This window comes from Olea europaea, chromosome 22, assembly GCF_002742605.1.
Source record: "Olea europaea var. sylvestris chromosome 22, O_europaea_v1, whole genome shotgun sequence".
Lineage (NCBI taxonomy): Eukaryota > Viridiplantae > Streptophyta > Magnoliopsida > Lamiales > Oleaceae > Olea > Olea europaea.
Window position 1 is genome coordinate 11,651,901 of NC_036258.1, and position 21,719 is coordinate 11,673,619.

The window sequence follows — 21,719 nt, forward strand, 5'->3', positions numbered from 1 at the left end:
ACCCTTGGTGGTATTGATCTCAACAGTTCTGGAAGGTTGGATTTTATATTTGTATATAGTTTTTGTGTTTTCATTTGTGCAACGATTTGGTTGCCTCGCCCCAATTCCTACCACAATATGTAAGCCTTATCTTGTTGACTTTTTGATCCACTTCCAGTGTGTTAGTCAAAGAAGACAAGGAACTCTTGACCGTGCTTTTTCCTGATGGTCGTGATGGAAGAGCTTTCACACTCAAGGTGCAAACCTAATGAGATTTGCTTGCAAGATTAAAGCTTTTAGTTTAAAAGATCATTGTGCTCTTGCCTTCTCTTCTTGTTTTCTGATGTTTAATTTCATCAACTAATTCTCTCTTTGAAATTTTATCTTATTATCTTACTTCAGTCTGCATGCTTCCTGTTCCATTAAGATATTGCCCAGTTGTTTTATTGTACATGCGACGTTCTTGTTTGAAGAGAACTTATTTTACTTATGACCTCTACTATCAGTGTAGTGCCAGATCTATCGTGGTAAATTGGAACCTATAATATGGTAGTCTCTGGACATTGATGTCAATTTTGTGGGCTCTGCTTGTAGTTCCCTCATTCTAATACTTGTTTGAAGTGTTGCTTTCTGATTGTCATGGTTTAGTCTATGCTTGAAAGACAGCCAGTGCAATGATTTCCTTTAGTGTATCTTTTGAATTTGGTTGTGCTTGTATCCGATCCTCACAATGTTTTCAAGACTCCATCTCCTTCATTCTTCTAGTTTGTCCACAATGTTGTCCGTTAGAAAGAAGACACAATGTGCACAAAGCCCCTTCTTCCATCAATATTTCAATCTTACTGAGAGAATGTATCAGGGATCTCCTTTTCTAGAGCATAAGTTGACTCTTAGCTTAACAGCACATGTACGATTTTGCAAGAACATTTTTAAATTGGGATCATTATGTGAAAAAAAAAGTTTAATATTATAGGAAGATGATTTGATTTGTTCAGTTATTTGCTTATTCCTACTATTTAACATATATTGAGACTCCATATAGGAAATAAACTGAATGACACTACAGAAGTGTATTAAATATATGCAGAATGTTGGATTGTTTCGTTCTCTTGGTCATAATTTTTAGGGAGATAGAAGATTGTAAACTAGTTTTATTTGGAGTAAGTGTAAACTGGCTCAACTTAGCTTTTTTGTAAGTAAAACATAGAGGACCTAGTGGTTTGCATGCATTTAAATTCTTGGCCAAAGGCAAGACCATTTGTTATCCAATTGGAGATCTCTGAACATGGATGTTATGATATTAGAGCAGATAAAGTATTTAAATTATTTGACTAAAACAGTTAGAGGAGCTTGCCTTTTCATTTAATATCTCTTTAGTGGCACACATAACACTGGAAAGCTAAGTATCTTTGGGTGGGGAAAATGGGAAGCTGAGTTACCATTAATAACATGAACACCTAATAGATTATGCTTGAGTTGAAATACTAACCTTTCATTCAGTCAACTTTGAAAACTAACCTTTCATTCAGTCACCTGCTGGATAAGTTGGCCCGTCAGAGATATAAGAACAAATAAGAGTTAAATAATTATTACGGGCACTAGGGAAAGACAGATTTCTCTGTCTACCTACTGTTATTTTGTACGGATGTCATCATCCTTATTCTCATGCTAACCATGCTTCTGGATAGAACTAGATTTCTTGCTGTTGTTATGTGTTGAGGTTTATTTACCACAGGCAGAAACACTGGAGGATTTACAAGAGTGGAAGGCTGCACTTGAGGAAGCCCTGTTAAATGCACCTAGTGCTGCTCTTCTTATGGGGCAAAATGGTGTAATCAGGAACAATCAGTCCAATGCAGCTGATACTTCTTTGGAAGAGGGTAAGCTTTGCTTCTACTTTCTTATTGAGCCCCCATTAAATTTCATTTCATTACATTCCATTTTTCTCTCTCCTATTTTCAACCACACAATCTTCCATAAAATAATATTACATGTAAATCGAAAAATTTTCATTCTTTTTCAACCACTCATTATTCAAAAAACACTATTCCACCCATTTTCATTTCCAGAAAATGGGGGCCAAACGGGGGCTGAATGAAGTAGCTGTATACTTCTATCAAAGCTCTGAAATTCAAGTAAAGGTCAATCTGCAAGAATAATGGTGGCTACCTTATGTAATCTAGATGTCCATGTAGTTTTAGTAACTTGCAAATCTACTTTGGAAGACAAAGGGATACAAGTTCCATGTTTTCTTTTACTCTTTTTAAGTTTTCGTTTTTTATTTCTTAACAAGCTTAAAATTCATGGACCTTGGAGTGCGATAATGCCAAAATCTGATTTTCCTGTAATGCCAGAATCCTATGGTATGAGTGAGGTTTTTTGATTGAGCAAGTGAAAATAAGTTCATCTACTAGTATTCTACTTTTCGAAGTATGTTTCCATTTTTTTCAACTTTTTGCTCTATAATATACCATGCATAGTTACAGAGTGGCCTGTTAGCTGTGTGCCAGTTTAACATTTAGCTGATATGTAGTTATGAGAATTTAACTTCATGTCTTGGAATTGCAGAAAATTTCCTTATTTTATTTTCATCTTTTATTTGGGATTTTGTTGTGTTCCACCACAATGTTTTTCCAATTCTATTTTTTGTCTACTTGTCTTTGTTTTGAAATTAATTTCAATTCAACCTTGGTCTTATATTACAGTGAAAGATAGACAACCAGTAAAATCCTTGGTCATTGGCCGGCCAATTTTACTTGCTTTGGAAGATATAAATGGGACTCCATCCCTCTTGGAGAAAGCTCTTAGGTTTGTTGAAGCTCACGGTGAGCTTCTGGTTCTATTTCATTGAAGGATGTCACTGGTGATTAGCATTTATTACTATATTTTTTCATGTCAAGATGCTTATTCTTAATGTCCTTATATGCGCCCTTCCTCATGGTCATGGTGAATGAAATTGTAAATTTTTGAAAGGATATGGCTTAAGATTGATAAAACATTACTTTATCTCATAAATAATCTGATGCTCCATGCGATTTCGAGAACATAGAACGAGGTTTGCTAACGTTATGATAAGATATATTGATAGCGATGCCATAAATATTTATTGAATATATACCACGAAAGATGATTCTGATTATATGGGATAGAGTTTCTACTTCAAGTTTTTATATCATTGGATGATTTGATATCCAAAAAACATAGTTTCTTCCTGACTTATTTTATGACTTAATTTTCTTAGACATTATGGTGATTGTGCAACAGAGGAGAGACATCACATGAAAGGAAAAAATAACTAAAAACTCCTAGAATTCATCTAATAACAAAATATCCACTTAGCTGTTATATTGGAGTATGCTCGCTAGACAAAAGAACCTCTAACCTCCCATGTATTATAATAAAAAAGATTTATGCCTCTATATCCATTCCTTTGAATAAGTTCCCTTTGATCATCTTTTACCTTTCTGCTGCCATGGTTGATAGAGCATTAAAAACTTGTTCTGCTTATTTCTCTCGTGCTGCTAAAATATTTAAATTCCAGGTCATTGAATGGGCATCATTGAAATGATGAAATTTATAGAATCGGGAAGAATAAATAGTCACACTACTTTCATGTTCATTAAAGGGACTTCCTAGAATCTATTCATTGGACAAAATAAGAAAAGTACCGTTTGTCAATTGTTTTCTTTTTTTTCTTTTGTTTGTGGATATGCATGGAAAGCCGGCAAGCTGGCCACTTTCCATTTTCATTTATAAGACATTTATCCCCTACATGTCTAGCCATGACAGATGGAATGCAATATCTCATTCCCACTTGTCACCTTCTAAAGACCACATGTGATTTTCTTCTAAATGCATGAAGGCGAAGGAAATCATTTCTCCTAACTTCCTATTTTTTTCTCATTTAATAAAACTCAAGATTTGAGATAGATAATAAAACAGATGTCCCCTAAACATGCTGACATCTTTGCATTTATTGCCTCATTGTGATGGAATTTTGTCTTTCATTCTAGGTTTTCAATTGGGCTTCATTTTCTTGTCTACTACCTGTTTTATAAAATAGTCTTTCTATCTTCCCTCAGTTGTGGTTTTTACTATATAACAATTACACATGAACTTCATTGATTTCACACTTAGTTTCTTTTTCATTTTCTTGATTCTAATCATCTAGTGTCATTTCAAGGAGTTAAAGTAGAGGGCATCTTGCGGCAAGCTGCAGACGTTGATGATGTTGAACGTCGAATAAGAGATTATGAACAGGGTTGGTTTTCTTTAATGCAATGATTTGCATGAATGATTTGTTGTTTTCTATTTAGTAGTAGATACACGTAGATTTAATTATATGTCTTGTCCAAAATATAACCATGTTATTTCAATTATTTTCACGTTCCCGTAAATTTGAGGTTTAAAATTGTTTGTATTCAAAATAAAATTATCGGCGAAGACGTGTTTGGATACTATTTATCTGGAATCATGGAAAATCAACATAATTATACCTTTGCATTGCTTTCAAGATTGTTTCAAGTTTGATTTTGTATATGGGCAATTATTATGTACTCTAACTCCAGTTCATTTTTGTTCTTGTCCGTTCTTTTTTCTACTATGGATTTTAAATCTCTCTCTCTCCCCCTCTCTACACGCCTTATGGGTAAATTGATGGATACCGTGGCGAGAAAATGTAGTGAGAATAAGATATCTATCCATAACTCTTTATTTCTCTTCAGCACATGGACACCTGATATAGTGTATTTGATGTCAGTACAACCTTTTCAAGTCCAACTAACATATATATAGAAACTTGATATATCTCACAATATTTCTCCATCTTATTCAGGAAAAAATGAGTTTACTCCTGAGGAGGATCCACATGTGATAGCTGACTGTGTCAAGGTATATCCTTGCATCACAAAATTATATGAAAATTTTGTTATTGTTTCTTCATAATTGTATGCATCTTTCATATACCAGTATGTTATTCGGGAGTTACCATCATCACCAGTTCCTGCTTCTTGCTGCATTGCCCTCCTTGAAGCATGTCGTAAGTTTTTTATTTTTTGTCTCAGTTCGGTTTCTTTTATCCCGTTTTCTTACATTCTGATTGAATATTTGAGTAGTTGAAGAAAGAAGAAAAGGGAAACCACATTCTTTCTATGAAAAAGAATGTGCATAAATCTCTTAATGGAGATAGTGTATTTGTTGGATTAAATACTTGCTATATAATACTGAGTGCATGTCAGACTCAAATCTGTGTTCATTTAGTCGCGATACAATAATTTTATCTTTAAATGAGGAAGAAATTTATGGTCATCCTGTTTATTAGTATTATTATTATTACTACTACAGTAACATTATCACACCTTTCTGTTTTGATCTGTTTTATACAAATATCTTCTGAAGTCTTGAGTATTCATCCCACCAGTTTCGTCCCACCAGTTAAACTCATGAACTTTCATAATGAAAGCACAATACTAGTTTCCGACGGTCAACACCATGGATACACAGATGCATTTTTATTGTGCTAAATCGAGAACTACACTGAAATTGGTATCATGGGGAAGTGTTCTGTATATGATATCCTTCTGTTTATCCTGTAGTGCGGGCTTAGGACAGCCAACATTGAAGCTTTAGAAGCCGCTGGATAAATAGTTCCTTGTGAAAATGTAATTAATTTAGCAAAATTAGCTCACATGTACTTGGTCTATTAGTCAATAATTTTTATTTTTTTATTTTTATATACAATATTTTCTGTTTTTTTATACTCATAAGCAGACCTTTGTATGAGATTCTTAAGATAATCTACTTTCTCAAATTTGTATAAGTTCCAAATGAATTGATTATGGAAGAAAATCAATAGTCAAATTTCCTAAACCGGATCGCAGTCAGCCTTGATGGTGGGTCTAGCTATCACCTAGCTGATCTCTATCATCAGCAGCATACATTATGTTTCGGGTCCAATAGAGTTACTTGGGTTGGATTGTTTTAGTTTGAGAGAAGTACAATGATGGCGAAGCCAAACCTGCAGTTTTGGTAATGAGTTTTATTTTGCTACATATTAGAATTAGATAACATTTCAACGTTCCTTCTTTTAGTCGGTACTTTTTTCCCTAATGATTCCAAGTGGAGGAATTCTTGTGATGGTTAGGAACTGATCGTGGCATGAGAGTTAATGCTATGTGTTCAGCCATATGTGAAACGTTCCCAGAGCCAAATCGCCGCTTATTACAAAGGTATTTGGCAATAACTGAATATATTGGCTCTTTCATTTTTTACTATTCCGAAGTCTAAGTTTGGTTCCTCTTTGTTTGTTGGATATATTTATTTAATTTCCTAATTTGGCATTCCATATTACTGGTAATGTCTGCCAATACTGATGCACTATGATATGCACACATGCGAGTGGATTTGTGTATTCCTGTTTATGTTCTGCTCACTCCCTATTGCCCTTTTAGCTAATAGTTTTCTCTGAAACAAGCAAGGAATAATTTCTCCTGGTTCTGCTTTCATATAGAGCATGAATAAGAGCCTAAAGAATTGAAATTTTATAGGGGTTTTCATAAGGTTTTACTTGGGTTTGATATCCTTTGCTTTTGAAGTTTTTACTTTCCACTGACTTCTAAGATTGTATTTGGAAATAACTAATGCAAAACTAATATGAGCATAATATGCTTTAACTGCTAAATTTCTTGCTTTAATAATAGACCATGCAGCCCTTATCATATATTTGAGCTCCGTTTTTCCAGAAATTCATTTATATAAAATTTATTTTGAACCACACATTCTCCCGTAAAATAATCTTATATGTAGGCCCAAAAATTTTCCTATTTTTTAACCACACATTCTCCAAAAAATCACTATTCTAAAACCTATTTTCCCCCAAAAATGGGGGTTCAAACATGGCCTTAATGTGCAGGAAATATGAATTTGAAGCTTCTAGAAGATGCCTTTAAAAAGGTTTACACTCGTACACGAAGATTACTGTTGTGTTCAATTTTCTTGCTTGACTAATTACTCTAATTTCGTATTGGGTACCTCATCGTTGCTCAATAATGGTCTATTTGTTTTTAATTTTCATAGAATTTCTTATAGAAAATATTAACAATTTGGTACTGAAACTGTAGCACATTGTTTGGGCAACAAAATCTTCTGTATCACTGTGCATGTTTAATTTATTACAATAATTGAGAGATGAATTGTAGACATTCTAAGAATTCCATCATACAGCTATGATATTTGATTTTCATTTCCAAATGATTGTCTTTTTCCTAATCGCCTTTTAATTTTTTTTTAATTTTTAATTAATTAATTAATTTTTTTTTTTTAAGGCTTAAACTTTTAGATCAAGTAGTTCAATATGGTATGAGAGCAAGCAAAGATCCTGAGTTCAAGTCTCATCGCTGTCCATTTATTTAAAATTTTGCACCTGTAAGGCTTTAGTGGGCATATTAAAGATTATATTTAACTGATAGACAATTGGCCCTATCTAACTGCTTAAACTTTGGCTCGTGATTCAATATTTCCCAAACTCATTGAAATCTGTTTCTCTGAAGTGCCTCCCATTTTTGAAAAATCGTTATATTAGTATAATGTGGATGGTGAATGAATTTATCTTAAGGTCTAATTAGATGCCTGGATTGTGTATTTGTTATTCATTTTGGATTTTTATGAAGTGCTTGCAGTGGAAAATTTTAATTATAAGAACCAAATTATCTGTTCTGACGCTAAAGCTTTAAGGTACTATCAAATTCGACGCTGGGGGTGTACATTCTTCAGCTGAACTTGTATGTTTATTATACACTGACTGTACACATGACTGGCAAACATGATATAGCTTGTTATTAGTTAAATCTAGTATTCTGGCATCAAACATTCTTAGACGTGGATGTGATTCTCGAATTATTGCTTCATTTTCCTCCAATGATGCCATATATTCTACGGCTTTCTTGAATTGACAAGTATTAACATTTCTGAAATTTAGCCCCCTGTTTGAGCCCCATTTTTTGAGAATCGATTTTGTAAAAGTGATTTTTTTTGGAGAATGTGTGAAAAAAATTAGAAAAGTTTTGGATTTACCTGAAAAATTACTTTATTGGAAGATGTGTAGTTGAAAATGAGTTTGGGGAAAAATGAGTTATAAAGAATGGGGCTTAAACATGGGCTCAATTAGATATTTCTTCTTATCTGTGTCAGAATTCTCATGATGATGCAAACGATAGCATCACACAAGGCTGAGAACCGGATGAGCACATCAGCTGTGGCGGCTTGCATGGCTCCTTTGCTTCTTCGCCCCCTTCTTGCTGGCAATTGTGAGCTAGAAAATGTTTTTGACATGGGAGGTGATGGATCTGTTCAACTTTTGCAGGCAGCTGCTGCAGCTAACCATGCTCAAGCCATTTGTATTACATTACTTGAGGAGTATGATAATATATTTGGGGTATCCTCAGTCATTGGCGTTATTATTTTTTAATTATTTCTTAGTTGCTTCTTATACAGCTGCATGCATGCATGGATTGTCTTATGTGGATATATAAAGTTGAGCTACACATGAAAGTTTATGGTTCACACATCGCATGACTAGACCCTGTTCTTGTTTGGAATTTCCTTATCGATATTTTAATCTAGCCTACCTTCGACGAACATTTTTATTTCAGAAGACTCTGAAATGAGTGAGGGTTGAAAAATCCTAGGATTACAGATTGCAGGTTCATACGATGAATTTCAATTGAGAATAGCTAGCTACATTCCAGTTCACTGACCTACATTTCTCTCCATGCCATTTTCATTATAATGGAAAAACTCCATACAGAAGTTTGTATACAAGAACTCTATTCTATTCAGTTTGAGGGCCATGAACCATTGTTATATCATTTTTTACAAAGTCAAGAATCCAGTTTTCGAATTTTCTTTTTCTTTTGTTGGTAATTCTATTTCTCAATGCATGTTTTCCTCCTGATATATACCAGTATATATAGTGTGTTGAAATCCCAAATTGATTGCTGGGGATTCCATTTATCATAGATAGGTTATTGTGAATAATTAGAAATTGTAGAAGATTTGTTTTACTTTTATTTTTTTATTTCCCTTTTACAATAAATAGGGTCTTTTATTGGACATAATTAATGTGAAAAATATACAATTTTTCGTAGCTTCTTCATGGTATCAGAGCAGGGAAGATGATAGAAACTGCCGTTAATAACAGAGGCTCAATGACCTCTGAATCATTCACCAGCGAAATAGAGGCCACCTCTGCCATGAGTGGAGGAATTGAAAACTCGTCCTTCCATCTCACAGTAGAAAAATTGGACGGAAAGAACTATAGGGAGTGGGCACAGTCTATCAAACTAATTGTTGATGGAAAGGGAAAACTTGGGTACTTCATAGGAGAAGCGAAGATGCCGGCCTCAACCGAAGAGGTTCTCCTCCGAAAGTGGCGATCGGAGAACTCCATGGTGACTGCATGGCTCGTCAATTCCATGAAGCCCTCAGTTGGAAAAACTTAACTATTCTTACCCATGGCGAAGGATGTCTAGGAAACTGTGAAGGAGATGTACTCCGATTTCGAAAATTCATCCCAGATTTTTAAAATCAAATCGAAGTTGTGGCAGACCAAGCAGAGAGAATGTGAGGTGATTGATTATTATCTTGAAATGACTGCGTTGTGGCAAGAACTCAACTTGAGTTCCGATGAGAAATGGAAGTGCCCAGAACACAGTGTCTACTATTGGAAAAAATTGGAGAATGAGAGGGTGTTCGAATTTTTGGCCGCGCTCAATGGTGACTTCGACGATGTTAGAGGCCAAATCCTTGGCTAGCGACCTCTACCGTCACTTGTGAAGTCTTCGCAAAAGTAAGATGCGAAGAAAGTCGACGAAAGATTATGATGAATGGGTTAGATGGTGTGTTTGAGTCTGGGATTGAGACATTTGGACTTGTAGTGAAGGGAAATGGGCCTTCAAAGTTAAAAAATGGGCCATTAAATTTTCACAATGAAGCTGGATTGAATGTTGGTTCCAATTATTCTAATAATGGGCCTAGTTGATTGGGTTTATATCAAAAGGGTCAAAACATAAAAAGGTTGACCCTGAAGTGAACACTATCGTAAGATGGGACACAAGGACACATGTTGGGATCTACACGGAAAGCCAACAGATTGGAAATCGAGGTAAAGTAACAAAAATCGTGGATATCAAGCTTTTGTTGATTATCCAACAGAAAAACAAAAGAATCCAGTTGCGCTTTCAACTCCGAATAGATGGAACAACTCTACAAAATGTTTTTGAGCCTACAATCGACAAGTCAAACATCCACAAATAATCCTTCAAGTTCACTAGCTTACAGAGGCAATTTTTTGAGAGCCCTAAAACCTACAACTCAATCTAAAATGCCTTGGATCATTAACTCGGGAGCTTTTGATCACGCGATGAAATCCTATCACCTATTCTCTTCATATACAAATGTGCCAATAATCTTAAGGTTAAGATTGCAGATGGTTCCCTATCTATGGTCGCAGGAAAAAAGAGTTAAAATTTTTGATTTTATAACTTTAGAATCAGTTCTTCATGTTCCAAATTTGTCATGCAGTTTACTATCTATAAGTCAATTAACAAAAATGTCCAATTGCTTTGCTAAATTTCTTCCTTCTCACAACACTTTTCAGGACCTATCATCTAGGAAAATGATTGACAATGTTAAAGAAAGTGAAGGACTCTACTTTAACGAGATTGATGTGAGTAAACAGTGTCAAATTAAAGTTTGTGATTCTGCGTCTGTCCTTAGAGATAGTGATATTATGTTATGGCATTATAGAATGGGTCATCCGAACTTTTATTACTTATGTATTTCCTTCTATTTTTTTCAATAAAAAGTAAGTTAATCTTTAATGTGAAATTTGTGAACTTGCGAAATATCAACTTACATTGTTTCCAAAATCCATATACAAGCCATCAAAATCATTTACCATGATTCACAACGATATATGGGGCCCCTCTCGAGTTCCAAATTGTACTCACGCAAAATGGTTTATTACTTTTATTGATGAGGACACTTGAATTTGTTAGGTCTATCTGCTACAAGATAAATCCGAGGTTCGTTACGTGTTCATCAATTTTCACTCCATGATTCAAACAAAGATTCAAATTCTTCACACTGACAATGGCACATAATATTTCAATACCATCATGGGAGACTTTCTCCAAAGACATGGAATAGTTCATCAAAGCTCCTGAGTTGACACTCCCCAACAAAATGGGATTGTCGAACGCAAAAATAGACATCTCCTAGAGGTTGCGCGTGCCCTAATGTGAACTACAAACATGCTTAAAATGTTCTGGGAAGACGCTGTCCTTACATCCATCTATCTAATCAATTGAATGCCTAGTCGTGCCATAACTTTGAAACACTTTACAGAAATTCCAGAAATATTTCCCAACTTCGCGCCTCATCTCTAATCTAACCCTAAGAGTGTTTTGGGCATACCGCATTCGTTCATGTTCACTCTCATCATAGAAGTAAACTTGATCCTTGAGATATCAAATGTGTTCTAATTGGGTATTCTCCTACACAAAGGGGCTACAAATGTTATGACCCTTCCACGATAAGAACCTTTGTAAGCCTTGATGTTACTTTCTTCGAAAATTTTCCGCACTTTAAAAATACCTCTTCAGGGAGAGACCTTACATGAAGATCGGTTCTTTGACCTTAGTCTCTCTTCTCATGAACCTATTCTACCTGCTCCATCACCCAATTCTAGCATGCTATTAACAGAACTGAACTTGAATCCATTGAGAGATGTAGAAAAATAAAATAATAAGGAGATGCTAGTTTATTCGAGGAAGCCAAAATAAAAGTACACGGGGAATCTCACATCTGAAGACCAAAAGAGTCAGAACCGATGGTAGCTTCAGAACTGCAGAATGTATCAGAGATATCTCATAATGACTTACCAATTGCTTTCAGAAAACAAACACAGTGATGTACTCTTCACCCTATTTCAAAATTCATGTCCTATAATGCTTTATGTATAGGATTCCATGCTTTTACAACTTACCTTGACAATATTGCTATTCCAAGAACTATTCAGGAAGCCTTGGAGATTCTGAAATGGAAAGAAGTAGTATGGAAGAAATGTGAGCACTGGAAGAAAAAGGAACTCGGGAAGTGATGGATTTGCTAAAAGGAAAGAAAACCGTTGGATGCAAATGGATCTTCAATTTGAAATACAAGGCTAATGGTACAACAGAATGGTATAAAGCTCGATTGGTTGCAAAAGGATACACGCAAACCTACGACATTGACTATACAGAAACATTTGCACGGTAGCAAAGTTGAATACAATTCGAGTTCTTCTATCACTAGCAGCAAATTTTGATTTGTGACTTTAGCAATTGGACATTAAAAATGCGTTCTTAAATGAGGAATTGGAAGAAATATTCATGACATTACCATTAGGCTTTTACAAGGTGAGCGAAAAAAATTGGGTATGTAAACTAAAAGTTTTTATATGGGCTCAAGTAGTCACCAAGAGCTTGGTTTGACAGATTTGCGAGGGTGTTGAAAAATCAAGGATATCACCAAGGACGATCACACAATGTTTCTCCGGCTATTTGAAGATGTAATTGTATATGTTGACAATATCATTCTGACAGGTGATAATATAGGGGAGATAGAGAGACTAAAGAAGAACCTTACCACTTAGTTTAAAGTAAAAAATTTGGGACCAATGCGATACTTTCTAGGAATGGAAGTTGCTAGATCGAGACGAGGTATCAGCGTATCACAACGAAAATATGTTCTTGACCTTCTAACTGAAACTGACATGCCTCGATGTAAACTGAGCGCGATACACCTATGGATGTGGCGAAGAAAACTAATGACGGAGGAAATCCAGTAGAAACTGACAGATATCAAAGACTAGTGAGAAAACTAATCCACTTATCACACACCAGACCGACATCGCATTTGCAGCTAGTTTGCTAAGTTAACACATGCGTTCTTCAAAGAAAAGTCACCTGGAAGCCGTCTAAAAGATACTAAGATATCTCAAAGGCTCAATGGGAAAGGGCTGCTATTCAAAAAGAGCGAAAGAAAAGAAATTGAAATTTGATAAGAGTATAAAATATAATATTTTCCTCTTTTAATTATTGCATTCGTGTGATTGTTTGATACCAAAATGTACTCATTATACTTATGTTTTGATTTAAGTTGTATTTTGATAGAAAATGTGAAATCTAGGATAAAAGAGCAAAAAAGGACGAAAGTGTAAGAAAATGAAAGTTTGGGGACTAAAGTGCAAATACTCCAAACTTGTGTCTAAACTTATGATGAAGATTCAAAAGAGTTAGAGGTCACGTGGATGAGGAAATATGTCAAAGGGATGAAATATCGTCAAAGTATGATGACATATCAATTCCCAATCGAAAAAGTTACGCATCAATTTTCAACCTCATATTGGGACCCCTTTTTGACATGTCAAAGGATCGAATTGGAAGATGACATCAGAAGAAAATTTGTAGTCCTTTGAGTTAGCTTTCCAACGCAATTTGAATCACATCAATCGGATATCGGGAGGGAAAGTTATGGCCAAAATACTAAAAACTGTCCGGTAGGAAAAGCTTTTGAACTATGCGGTCGCATAGTTCAAAAACCATACGACCGCATAGAAGGCTCTAGAGATTTTGAGGCAGCAACTGAGTTCTATGCGACCACATGAGTTTCTACTATGTGGTCGTATAGAAGTAATTCTGGGCCGAATCTTCAATTACCGGGTTTCAAGCCACCACTTATGAAAACACGTTATCATACGTTTCTTTAGGCTAAAAACATTCCAGAACGTGAAAAAATTTATCTAGACACCATTCTTCTCATCTTTTGACAGAAGAAAACTCCATAGAAGGCTAGAAAATTCTTGGTGAAGCAAGGAATGAACTCCATTGGTATAGGGTATTTCAACGTTTTTCATGCATGTAATTTGATTTCTATTATTAAACAATTCTAATATTTGGATTCCCTATTTTCGTAAGTTTGTTTGAAATTGATTCAATTTGTATTAAATTCTTCATAGATTCAATCACATTTTTCTATCGAAGGGTTGAATTATTTATTGAATTTTGATTTCAATTATCTCATTGATGTGATTCCCCGCCTTCCTATGCTAGATGTATATGATTGTGTTCGAATCTAATTCCAATAGATTAAAGTGGTAACGTATTGTGGAAAATCTAAATTTTGGAATTATTGTAGAATTGAATGTGTATTGAATGCCATATCTTCCAATTAGAGTATTAGGACGAAAATATCTAATTGAGTAAAATGCGTAATTGACCAACGTTGATTGAACAGAACCAATCGAGGAATTTTCGATGATTCACTATTTTGCATATTGATATTTAAACCCCACTTTAAATTGATAAATTATTTTCATAAATATCACGACAAAAACTCTAGTTTGTAGCAATTTTCCCATCTCCCTGTGGAATTGACATCCCAAGGCTATACAACAATCATCGCGTTATACTTTGGGTGTAATCAAAATTTTCACAGATACGGATTTTGCAGGATCAATAGATGATAGGAGATCTACTACAGGTTGTTGTACCTTTGTATGGGAAAATTTGGTAACATTGAGAAGCAAGAAGCAGAATGTAGTGGCCAAAAGTAGTGCAGAAGCTAAATTTAGTACTGTCGCATAAGAAATATATAAAGGGTTGTAGTTGAGGAAACTCCTAGAAGAACTACATGTCACGACAAAGTTGCCAATCAAACTTTACTTAGTTGACAAAGCAGCAATCAATATTTCTCTTAATCCAGTTCAGCATGACCGAACTAAACATGTAAAAGTAAATAGACACTTCATCAAAGAAAAAGTTGAGAAATGAATTATTTGCATGACTTGAGTCCCCACAGAACCACAAACTGCAGATGTTTTCACCAAGGGATTGCCTAGATAGAAATTCGATGATCTCATCTTCTAGTTGGATATGATTAACATTTAGAATCCAACTTAAGGGGTGGGGGGAGGGGGGTGTTGAAATCCCGAATTGATTGCCGAGGATTCCATTTACCATTAGATAGGTTATTTTGAATAATTAGATATTGTATAAGATTTGTTTTCCTTTTATCTTTTTATTCCCCTTGTACTATAAATAGGGCCTTTTATTGGACATAATTAATGTGGAAAATATACAAATTTTCCTAGCTTCATCTTCATAGTGATACTTATTTACAGTTTTCTTAGTGTGCTATGATCATGTTTAGACTACCTTAAGTAATTTTAAATTGTTTGAAAACATTTTTATGCCACCCACTTCTACAGTTACTTTGCCCTCTTCATTTGTGATAGCTGTTATATCAGAAGTTCTCTTCCTAGTAAATTATAAGGATCTAATTGGTGATTTTATATCACCTAGAGAAATGAATATAAGGTGGACATAAGCAACTTCTGCTGAAACTATTTTACATATGTTGCTAAGCCACTCTAAATCTATGATAAAGTATATGCTCATCTTGATCAGGTAAAATCGCAGCAAGCATAATCATTACAACCTCTCCTGGATGTTGTGAAAATCTTGTTTTCAAAATGAGGCCCGTTCTCTGTAGTGTTGTTGGTTACTGTAAAGATAATTTTACTTGCCATAGTTTTGTTAGTATTTTTATTTTATTTTTTACTCAATATTCAGGAAACGTACTTGCAGGAGGGCACTGCATCCCCTGAACCCTATACTGATTCTGCAGAAACTGGTAGTGAGAGTGAGAAAATTACTGATGATGATGATGATGATGTAGCAGATAGTTCTGAAGTGGACATAGATGTGAATTCTGTGCATGCATTGAGTGAAACTAGCAGTGAGACTGGTGAAACTGAAGATAATAAGAAGGTTATTTCCTCTCTAGCTTGAGCTTTTGTAAAACAGCAGAACATAGTTTTATAGACAATCACAAACTCAGCTATTTAAGTCACTCCTGAAGTGCCAGCCTATTTCCAAATGATCAAATTGATGTTTTCTATAGGTTATCAGAATTGATAACGAGGTTCTCTCCCAAGTTTTGTGCATAGTGGAACTCTCTTTCTTTCTTTTGTCTTTTTGGCTGCTGCTATCAGTTTTCCTGTTTGTTTATTGTTGAACCTCTGTGGGCGTTGACAACATGAAAAACCATCGTTTAACTCTTTGACAATATGACACAACAAAAAAATTCTCTGTCTCGGATTTGATGTATTCCAGTTGATGATATTATTCAAGGCACTTCTTTCATCTATGTTGTGGTAATTCTTTAACTTGTATGCACATCTACTCTTCGGGTTATCAACTGTCCGTATATTTACTTTTAAAGATTCTTCTGGGTACTTTTCTCAGATTTGCAGCATTTTTATGTCTACTATTACCTTTGATATTTTTACAAGCATTAAAGGTTCTATTGGTCAAGGTTTCGTTGACTAAGTATATAATGGTGGGGCGGACTTGCATAAAAATCTGTTTTGCATGCACAGTTCTTGTTGAGTGCTTGTCTATGGTTCTTTATCCTTGCTCTTCTTATCATGTTTTGTCTGTTTGTCTATGAATTTCTTTTCCAAATTGGATAACGGACTAAAGTTTCAGGTCTCTGGAGGTCATACATCAGATTCCAGTTCTCCTGAAGTGGATGATGCTCTTACAGACGATATAATGTTGCCATCATATCCAATTCAAACTTCATTACCTCAACATGATAGCAGAGAAGGGAGTGACAATATTCCAAATCAAAGTAATGATTCAAAGATACAACCAGATGATGAATTATTAGGAATTGATAAGACGTCCATAAAGTCATCAAATGGACTCAGCTGGAATGCTCAATGGCCCACTGCCTGGGGACATAAACCTGTGAGTAAATATGTTATTTCTTTTGGGATCACTAATGGCATAAGCGTGGAATATTTCCTTCTTATATGCTCACTTCTTTTTTCAGTTTTAGTTTGCTCCAAATTTATAAAATACGTTATCAATGCTTCCGCATCTTGAAATTTCTCATTTATTTCGTGATTTGACTTCTTACAGCGATATTTTCAGATAAATGATTTATTGAGTTTGTCTCAGGCAAAGAAGAGCCCTTCGATGGAATCCATTGATCTTCCCTCTGATGATGAGTAAGCAATGCATTCCTCACTAATCAAAATGTTAATAGTTCGCTACTTGCTATTAGGAATCAGAATATGTATACTTCCACATGCATGCATGGACATATTACATTTCTATTGACTTGCACATGCATTCTACCTTTTCTCCACTCTGAATGAAATTTTTCCGCGTGCTAATAGTTATATGTTGGTCTTGTTATTAGTACTGAAATCCAGAAGCTTGAGTCTACTAAAGCTGATTTTCAAAATAGGATTGCTAAAGAGGTGAAGGTTTTAAGTTTTATTTCTAGATGATATTTATGCATTATTATTCCTTTTTTTTTTTCCTCCCTGATTGCAATATTTTTGAATATATCTTCCGTGATAGGCGAAGGCAAATTTGCTTCTGAAAGATAAGTTGGAGATGCGGATGAATGCTCTGCATGAGCGCCGCAATGGGCTTCTCAAGTATCTAAAATGAAATAGATCCATGATTGTACTAGTTCGTTCATAAGTTTTCTAATTTTATAGAAATATCAAACATGGAAACACGGATAACTTCCTGCCACCTACTTATGCAGTTTTAGCAAAGTGACATGCAGCTGTCATGTCAGAAATTATTCATTTGAGACATTACAAGGAATCACTTTCAATAGACTATTCTTGTATTTGTATAATTCAGTGTTCTAGATGAAAATATGGTAATCATTTTTAACAGCATGATTTCCTGTCCCTTTTTCTTTTTCCTAATTGCCTGCAACAAAATCTTTTATTTTATAGCTTTTCCATGTGCTGATTTTAACACCGAGAGGCAATCACTTTTAGGTGGCAAAACTTCTAGAACAGTTACAGAAGGAAAGGGAGTTGAGGGCAGCACTTGAAGCTGGTCTTAGAATACCTCAAGAGCCCCTATCTATTCCATCCACTATTGACGAGAAGGTGAGATTTCCTCATTACGTTTGTCATGTTATTTATAATATATTGTGAATAATGAACTCCAAGGTGGCTACAGACGAAGGCAGAATTGGAGGAAATTGCCCTAGCAGAGACAAGTGTGTCTAATTTAAACAGAAGGCTGATGATCTTCAAGTGCAGCTAAATCAACAGCAGGAACAGAATTCCAGATTTCAGCATGATACAGACAATCAACTTCAACAAAATCCAAACAATAAAAAAAAGTCGTAAGCTGCTTCTGTTTTTCAGTCTTGGCTTAATGTTGTTCTTGATAACCTATGCAAGACTTGTCATGTTCTCTACATTCTTGCTCTAACTTATCCTTCTCACTCAGCCGCTGCGACCCCTCCCCAATTTTTTTAAATAGAAAAGAGAAAGGCAAGAAAAATCCTTTTTCTTTTTATGGCCGACGCCTCCTTTAATGTGTGTTACATAGCACGAGAAACATAAATCCTTCACTTATTCAGTTGAAAGTATGTGAAAACTAAGAGGTGCTTAGAAATTGATTTAGTTGATAGCTTGGTGAGTTTGGTACTTGCTTGTATATTACATTTCTTTTTCTATTTCTTTTTCGTTTTTTTGTTTTTTTTTTGTTTTTGGTTTTGTTTTTGTTTTTGTTTTTGTTTTTGTTTTTTGTTTTTTATCATTTTGCATGCAGAAAGGATAAAAATATTGATGTTGGGGACATATCCATCTCAAGTACTTTTGAGAAGTCGGCAAGAAATAAGGTACAAATTTTCTCAGTGGCACTGCATTGATGCTGAATGATATTTATCTTCTCACAGAATTAATGGCAAGTAGCAGGCCATGACTTCTCATAAACTAGATTAGTTGAATGTGAGAATTTTGTTGACATGTTTTTTAGATGTGTGTTTGACTTAGGATATCTTCTCAGGTAGTTAATGTTTTATTTGCTTAGGGCATATAACGTGGTGTAATGTAACTATGCTTGCGCATCCTTTGTGTTATCTTGATTTGTGTGCTGAACAAGACATAAATACTGCAATTATAAAAGATATTGTTTGGGGAAATATTTCTTAAACTGTGTTTGTGAATCCAATATTTGTAATGCATCCTCAAGTAGACGAAAATTGTGTCTTAGAGTCATTCAGTACCTAGTCGGTCCCATGGTCCCATAAGGAATGGGTCTCAATTTTTGCTTACGTTTTGTTTATTACTCTTAAACCACTTCATTTTTTTTTCCTCACCTTATTATTTATTATGAACAGGGATGGAGCCAAGCTGAGCCTAGCACTAACAAAAATTTTGAGCTGGAGCTCAAGCAAAATAAAGAAGGCTCAAACTCTATTGAGCTTAACTTTTGAGGCTCAAGCTTGGCCGAGTATTAAAAATGTAGTTCGATCTCAAGAGCTAGCATTATTTGAGCTTGACTCGAGCTATAGCTCAAACCTGTTTTATTATCTTTTCCATTTAAAATAATTAATGAATAATATTATAAAATATGCCTGTTTGAACCCCATTATTTCCTAATAATGCATTTTGGAATAGTAGATGGAGAATGTGTGGTTAAAAAATTAGTAAAAATTTTGGATTTGCGTGTAATATTATTTTATTGAAGAATGTGGTTGAAAAGAAGAGAGAAATGTATTTTGAAAATAAAAGGGAATCAAACAAGGGCATAATATGTAATGTCATTATAAAATATGAGCGTGCAAGCTTACAACGAGTTGTTGTGGAGCTTGAGCTAGGCTCTATGAAGTATTCGAGGCAGCTGAGGCTCCAGTCCAAAGATCAAGCTGAACTTAAAAAGCTTACTAGCAGGCTTGGCTTGCTTGCATCCCTAATGTGAAGCAGCTTCGGATCTAAATAGACTCGGTCAGGGTTCCTCAATGCAATCTGACCTGTTCCTTACATACATCAAACTTAACTTTTCGGCAACCTTCTTTTTCTCTGTGTACAGCATGACCCATATTTGGACAAGGCAGGCAGCGACAAAGACAAGAAACTAGGTTCTCCATCTTCAACAAATAAACATTTACCTCCGAAAAAGCAAACAGACATTTCAAGAAATTCAAAAAACACTGATGTTATGACCACATCCTCTGCGGAAATGGGCATAAGCAGGCATACTACAACCAGTTCTAATAGTTAGGGTACAAAGTCTGAGGTAGGTGTTCATAGTTTGTCTATACTAATCTTCTTACAAAGTCATATCTCCTTTTTTTTGCTGTAAAGATCCAACATAGACATCGTCTACAGATAGACAGATTACTTTTTCAACCTTGTCATCCACCTACTTCTGGCTAGAGTTAATATTAGTTTCATTTTTGCCATAAACTCTAATGCGCTTTTAGTGCTCAGTTGTGGCCAAAAGATTTCAACTTTTTCACTCTGTAATAGTATCCACTGATATCCAATCCTCCTTACTAAATACTAAACATGCCATAAGCAATACAGAGGAACTATGGTATAACTCATTCTGAAGAGATGGACACAACAGTCTAAACACAGTTAATTTACATAACATCTATGCTGCCAAAATATTTCATTTGTCAAGGGGCTGACACATCGTATGCAAAACTTATGCATTGGACTTGTTTGTTTATATTCACGTGTATATCTTTTCTTGGCTTAATGGAAGTGTTTATTAAAGAAATGATTCTACCATTAATTTATTTCCCTCAGAGTTAAGAGGGAAGCTTAGATAATAGAACACCACATGATCTGCACTAATATTTTCATCAACATTTTGTTCACATTTTCTATACTTTCTAGCTTCCAGCTTAACTGCAGCTTTTGATCGAAAATTTACTCTGTTCACCTGTTTGCATAATAGGCTGCTAATTATACAACCTCTGCACTGGCAAAGCTTACAAATAGACTTAAATTCTTAAAGGAAAAACGTGCACAGATTGCAAATGAGCTCCATAATTTAGACAAAAGCAGAAGTTCGGGTCACTCTAATGACTCTATCCATAACTTTGAACAAGGTGAAGGATCAGACCATCAGCATTTCCATCAGCATTCAGTTCCAAATGCAGAGAATTCTCAAGGATCTGAAGGTCAATCATCTGAAAGACATCGAGGATCAGACAGCAGTCATAATCAAGACATTCAATTTGTCCAAAATGCTAATAGAGCAAGAAACGCTGAAGAGCATCCTAATCTGGACAGAGGAAAATCAGAAAGCTTCCCGACGGTGGACAAAGGGCGTTCTTCTATGCGTGCTCCAAGAGCATACTCCAGATGATGCATGCATGCCTTATTGGAAGTTTCAAAATTTGTTCTACATAATGCATCATGGCCTAATAGAATGCCAAAAGATTATTTATATGGGAGATTTTCAATTTGAGATCTTGAAGGCGTCCATGCTTCACCAGTTGTTATGTACAATTCTCGTTGTGGAAGACAAACAGTTTGGAATGCTGATTGACCGAGAGTTTCTTCTTTAGAAACAACTATGGTGCTCCTGTACAGATGTATTTGTATTGCCAAACACAATCTATAATTTAGATCAATAGTTTAAGGTTGTGAAGCATTTTTAAGCTCAGGTTTTGCTAATTAGTCTTTATTATACAAAGTACGTGTATGTATATACGCCAGCAGAGCCTGTTGCGTGTGTATTTCCTAATAATATCTAGAGAGATATGGTAGCACCAAAATTTTGATATTACTCTGTTGATCGAAAGTTGAACAAGAAGAAACTTAAAAGAGAGAGAGAGAAAAAAAAAAAAAAAAA

General features: G+C 35.0%; 1 protein-coding gene across 1 annotated transcript in view; it reads left to right on the forward strand.

Moving 5' to 3' along the window:
* Window positions 1-21,650, forward strand: part of LOC111371163 (rho GTPase-activating protein REN1-like) — a 25,434-nt gene extending 3,784 nt beyond the window's left edge. Inside the window, exons 6-25 of the mRNA XM_022993070.1 lie at window positions 1-35; window positions 158-236; window positions 1,715-1,859; window positions 2,685-2,804; window positions 4,163-4,240; window positions 4,814-4,869; window positions 4,948-5,017; window positions 6,122-6,206; window positions 8,167-8,410; window positions 15,666-15,848; window positions 16,569-16,832; window positions 17,046-17,095; window positions 17,290-17,350; window positions 17,454-17,533; window positions 17,597-17,656; window positions 17,748-17,766; window positions 17,891-18,004; window positions 18,137-18,246; window positions 18,678-18,747; window positions 20,817-21,650. Of these exons, the coding sequence (XP_022848838.1) occupies window positions 1-35; window positions 158-236; window positions 1,715-1,859; window positions 2,685-2,804; window positions 4,163-4,240; window positions 4,814-4,869; window positions 4,948-5,017; window positions 6,122-6,206; window positions 8,167-8,410; window positions 15,666-15,848; window positions 16,569-16,832; window positions 17,046-17,095; window positions 17,290-17,350; window positions 17,454-17,533; window positions 17,597-17,656; window positions 17,748-17,766; window positions 17,891-18,004; window positions 18,137-18,246; window positions 18,678-18,747; window positions 20,817-21,230 (2,337 nt within the window). The 3' untranslated portion in view covers window positions 21,231-21,650. The remainder of the gene's footprint in view (window positions 36-157; window positions 237-1,714; window positions 1,860-2,684; window positions 2,805-4,162; window positions 4,241-4,813; window positions 4,870-4,947; window positions 5,018-6,121; window positions 6,207-8,166; window positions 8,411-15,665; window positions 15,849-16,568; window positions 16,833-17,045; window positions 17,096-17,289; window positions 17,351-17,453; window positions 17,534-17,596; window positions 17,657-17,747; window positions 17,767-17,890; window positions 18,005-18,136; window positions 18,247-18,677; window positions 18,748-20,816) is intronic.
* Window positions 21,651-21,719: the final 69 nt, after the last annotated feature.